The 5,040-nt window shown below is 32.3% G+C and overlaps 1 protein-coding gene across 1 annotated transcript in view; it reads left to right on the forward strand.

The window, feature by feature from the left end:
• The window catches only part of LOC106478682 (ras-related and estrogen-regulated growth inhibitor-like), a 38,006-nt gene extending 34,980 nt beyond the window's left edge, over positions 1-3,026 (forward strand). Inside the window, exons 2-4 of the mRNA XM_013939243.2 lie at positions 1,348-1,404; positions 1,930-2,003; positions 2,238-3,026. Coding sequence (XP_013794697.1) covers positions 1,348-1,404; positions 1,930-2,003; positions 2,238-2,660 — 554 coding nt within the window. The 3' untranslated portion in view covers positions 2,661-3,026. The remainder of the gene's footprint in view (positions 1-1,347; positions 1,405-1,929; positions 2,004-2,237) is intronic.
• The last annotated feature ends 2,014 nt before the right edge of the window (positions 3,027-5,040 follow it).

Raw genomic sequence — 5,040 nt, forward strand, 5'->3', positions numbered from 1 at the left:
GTACTTAAGATATTGTCAAGTGATTTGTGTACTTTACAGCTAGTTAAATTACTTAAGATCTTGTCAAGTGATTTGTACACTTTACAGTTAGTTAAAGTGCTTAGATCTTGTCAAGTGATTTGTACACTTTACATTTAGTTAAAGTACTTAAGATATTGTCAAGTGATTTGTACACTTTACAGTTAGTTAAGTAATTAAGAGCTTGTCAAGTGATTTGTACACTTTACAGTTAGTTAAGTAATTAAGAGCTTGTCAAGTGATTTGTACACTTTACAGTTAGTTAAAGTACTTAAGATCTTGTCAAGTGATTTGTACACTTTACAGTTAGTTAAGTAATTAAGACTTGTCAAGTGATTTGTACACTTTACAGTTAGTTAAAGTACTTAAGATCTTGTCAAGTGATTTGTACACTTTACAGTTAGTTAAGTAATTAAGAGCTTGTCAAGTGATTTGTACATGCTGCAAATAGTTTAGTGATTAAATTTATTCCAAGTGATTTCTACACTGTAAAAATAACTGAGCAGTCAAACCTTCTGTTAAAATATTTATAAGCCGTATAAGCAACTAAACTGATAATACCTCTTCGTGTTATACCAACTAAACAAAACTAAGAGGTATTATAAGTTTAGTTGGTATAACACTATACCAACTAAACTTATAATACCTCTTAGTTTTATCCAATGAAGTTTCCTGAGGTTAAAGAATGGTTTCCTGCCCGCCACTCGTTTTTGAGGGCATTTCTAGAGGTTAGTGACAAAATCAATTAACATGTTTCAGTGGGCCGGACTTTGAGGTGATAGAAATAATTACTTTGCCCATATAAATGATGATTTTTTGAACATATCTTGAGATGCTAGGCAGATTAATGTAATTACGAAAACTTTTGAATTTCGATTATTTTTAATGTCATTACAAAAGATTAAGAAGATCTTGTAAGCTATGTATCTATCATGATATAAATATTCGTATGTTACTAGTAGAACATATTTTGAGATACTACATTGAGCTTCTTATAAAGCGCTTGCAAGTTTAACAGTTATATTAATTCTTATTTGCCATTTCTTCTCGATCAGTTCCAAAAGTAATTCTCCCCCCCCCAGTGGCACAGCGGTATATCTGCGGACTTACAACGCTAGAATCCGGGTTCGATACCCGTGGTGGGTAGAGCGCGGATAGCCCATTGTGTAGCGTTGTGCTTATTTACAAACAAACCCGAAGTAATGAGTGGTACCTTTAGATGTGTTTTAAAAAGAAATAATTTTACCAAATACGTTATTTTAATACTTCAAAACTTAGTAAATTTGGCAAACACTACATTGTCTTCTCTGTTTTTCTTTCTTTTTGCAGCGTTCATCGTTCGTTTTTTGACAAAGAGATTCATCCACGAGTACGATCCGACATCAGGTGAGACAAAATATTACAAACTTTTGTTATAATAGCTTATTTTTGTGCTTAATTACAAACAAACTTATCATTCTCGATATTCAAGCTCGGTCACAGATAATTTTAAAACAATTCTTGGGTATATTAAAAATTAACTACTTATAATACTTATGAGTAATAGTTACATAACTAACATTCTAAAAAGCTGATATAAGTTGCCCATACAAAAAAAAGGACAGTAAATTATAAATAATAATAAAAAATACGTGACAGCAATTTTTTTTATGGTGCACTTTGAAACTTTTTACTGGACATAAGTAATATTACGCTTCTATATTTCATATAATCGTATCTTCGAAGCTATGAATGTCTGCCCAATAAGTTAAATGAAATATTTCGTGTATAATTCAAAATACCATAACTTGTCAAAGTTGCTTGGGGTTCAAGGAGTTACGTTTCGACTTGCATATAGTTATAAAATACATAAATTTTCATATATGTCAGACTTACAGCATTAACTTTTATGTATGTTTCTGATTTCTTCAGAGGACGTTTATGCCTATAATTCTCAAATCGATGGGCGAAAAATCTGCCTTAAAATTATGGACACAGCTGGAAAGGTAATCCTTCAAATCTTTGAATGTAAGATGTAATTGTTGTTGTTGTGTGCATTGTATATTATACAACTCTAAAATGATGCATTTCCAATTTATTCAATGACGTTATTGGCTTAACATTACTGCTTGATTTTTTTCTAGTACCTTTTAAAAAATTTCCTTATCTTTGAAATGAATAATGGCTAAGTGAAATGATAAAAACAAACTATTTTACGATGTTACTTTTTTCGTCACCAGGTGGAGCGAACAGTTCATAAAAGAGAAGAGCAAATTCGATGGGGTGACGGTTTCATTCTCGTATTGTCTCTTGCATCACGGGACTCTCTTAAAGAAGTTGTACGAATTAAGGAGGTAATAGAGCATTTGAACGAATCAGAAAAACCGGTGGTGCTGGTAGCCACAAAGCGTGATCTAGTCCACGCAAGAGAAGTGACGTCTGCAGAAATTCAAGAACTGGCCAAGAGATGGCACTGTCGAACCTTTGAGACAGCAGCCACAGAAGATTACATCACAGTTGCAGAACCCTTCATAAGCCTGTTTAAGGATATCCGAAAGATAAAAGAACAAAAAGGACTTTTCCCTACGTCATTTAAACTTGACAAAGACATTGTTATAGCAGACGTTCACAAAAGATATAAAAATCGTTTGTTGACACAATAAAACTAAATGTTACATTCTTCATTGTTAACTTGATATTATTCATTGATATGTTCGTTATTAAACTGTGTGTATATATTACTGTTATAATAAGAAACTTAATGGTGACATTAAGCGTCGTAAGTTTTTTAGATTTTCTCGTACACAGCCATTATCGATGAAAGAACTTAGTTCCTAAACGTTTAAATGAAATCCCGTACTCCACAATATATTACAACTGGTGTCTCCAAAAAGTTACATGATTTCATATGACAAACTGATTCACCCAGTGAAATAAGCGTAGCACCATACAATGCTCTGAGGAGTGTAAGCTTTTGGGTGGCTTCAATCTTAATATTGAACTCTGCCAAATTTGGTAAACAACAACGCTCATATCAGGATCTTAGATCGCAATTTTAAAGTTGGACTACTGTACTAAAGAATACAAGACATGTTCTTACACAGTATGCTAAAATATGCGTTTATTCCGCAATCGTACGTCAGGATTGAGTCTCAAAACTGACTTCGTAATTTTTTTTACTCCAAAATCTCGCGTCAGAATTGAAGCCTCAACACTACATTCATGAGTTTAGACATGGCTTTATTCCAAAATTGTGTGTCAGAATTGAAGTCTGAACATTATATTTATGATTTTTGGACTTATTTTATTCCAAAATCACGTGTCAGGATTGAAACCTCAACACTAGGTTCATGATTTTTTGACTTATTTTATTCCAAAATCATCTGGCATGATTGAATCCTCAAAACTAGTTGCACGATTTTTAGTAGCCCGATAACTTTATTTATGACATTAAATTAATCAGCCATTATTTCTATTTTCAGTAAATACACGAAACAGCCAGCATTAAAGACACTGTGTTCAGCACAGAGCTTAAATACGTTACCAAGTTGTGTATTGTATATCTCTAGATCACAGCATTAGATTGTATATAACTAAAATTTAAATTCATTAAAATGAGTGGAAATAATAGACTCCTAAGTGCTACACAGAGAGAACCTTGTAGTTAATAAAAGTAATTTCATATTCAACTGAACTTAATGAAACTGGATTCGGTACTCAGTGACAAGTGTGCTACCTTTAGTTTTTGTCAAATTATTGACGTTTTTGAGTCTGAAATAGGACGGGAATTGAAAATTTATGTTTTTCACTTCATCTGGCTCTGTTTTGTGAACTTTTTAAATCGTAGCGCTCGGTTTGTGGATAATATAAATAGTTTTACAGGATGATTGGGAACACCAGTATCACAGTTTCTTCACGGTTTAATTAGATAATCTCCTCATACAGCCTTTGTTATTGTCTTATTCTTAGATTAGTCCGTGCTTTCTAATGTAGTTAATTTATACATCATTCGTTCGCTCTAAGATATAGAAGTTGGAAGTTATCTTCGTGAGCTCTGGTTTTGTTTTTTGCTTGTTCCATGTTTATTAAGGTAATTGATTTATACGACTGAAGTTATCTTAGCGAGCTCTAGTTTTGTTTTTTGCTTGTTCCATGTTTATTAAGGTAATTGATTTATACGACAGAAGTTATCTTCGTGAGCTCTGGTTTTGTTTTTTGCTTGTTCCGTGTTTATTAAGGTAACTGATTTATACGTCACCACAGGAGTCGTGTACATAACTTCCAAATATATTAAAATGAGTGCAAATTAAAGTAAAAAAATGAAAAGTTTGAGATGAAACAAATCCAAAACGTTATTTCCTTGAGACTCAAAAATAAAAGATCAAATAAACAAAACCAATTGAAAACTTGATATTTTCAGCAGTCAATATAATTACTGGACTGTTCATACATCTGGAGATATAAAAGGAAAAATCACAAACATTCCATCACTGATACTGGAATGTAAAAATTACTAAACTAAACAAAAGGTTCAGAAGTAGTTTGAAATCCATGAGTAGTTTCAAAAGTAGTTCTAACTCCATGAGACGTTTCAGAAGTGGTTCTAAATCTAAGAGAGGTTCAGAAGTGGTTATAAATTCAGGAGATGTTCAGAAATGGCTCTAACTGCAGGAGAGGTTTCAGAAATGGTCCTTTATCCATAAGTTGTTTCAAAAATTATTTTAAATCCAGGAGAGGTTTCGGAAGTGGTTCTAAATACAGGAGAAGTGTCATGGTATTAGGTTGATACCCTGAATGGTAGTGCTCATCTGTCCAATATGACAGTTTGTATAATAACAAGTATATTTTAACTCGTTTTTGTTAAGCTACTATTTCTGTGATTGGTGGGAAAGTTTTGTTAGCTCACATGATTTTCAATTCAGAAAAAACGGTTCAATATACATTATAAATATTTGAAAGAAGTTTATTTCACTTTAAATACAAAAATTCGAGAGTAATGACTGTCTTTAGACAAAGAAATCGATGTTTAACTCTATTTAATAA

This window comes from Limulus polyphemus, unplaced genomic scaffold (assembly GCF_000517525.1).
Source record: "Limulus polyphemus unplaced genomic scaffold, Limulus_polyphemus-2.1.2 Scaffold241, whole genome shotgun sequence".
Classification (NCBI taxonomy): domain Eukaryota; kingdom Metazoa; phylum Arthropoda; class Merostomata; order Xiphosura; family Limulidae; genus Limulus; species Limulus polyphemus.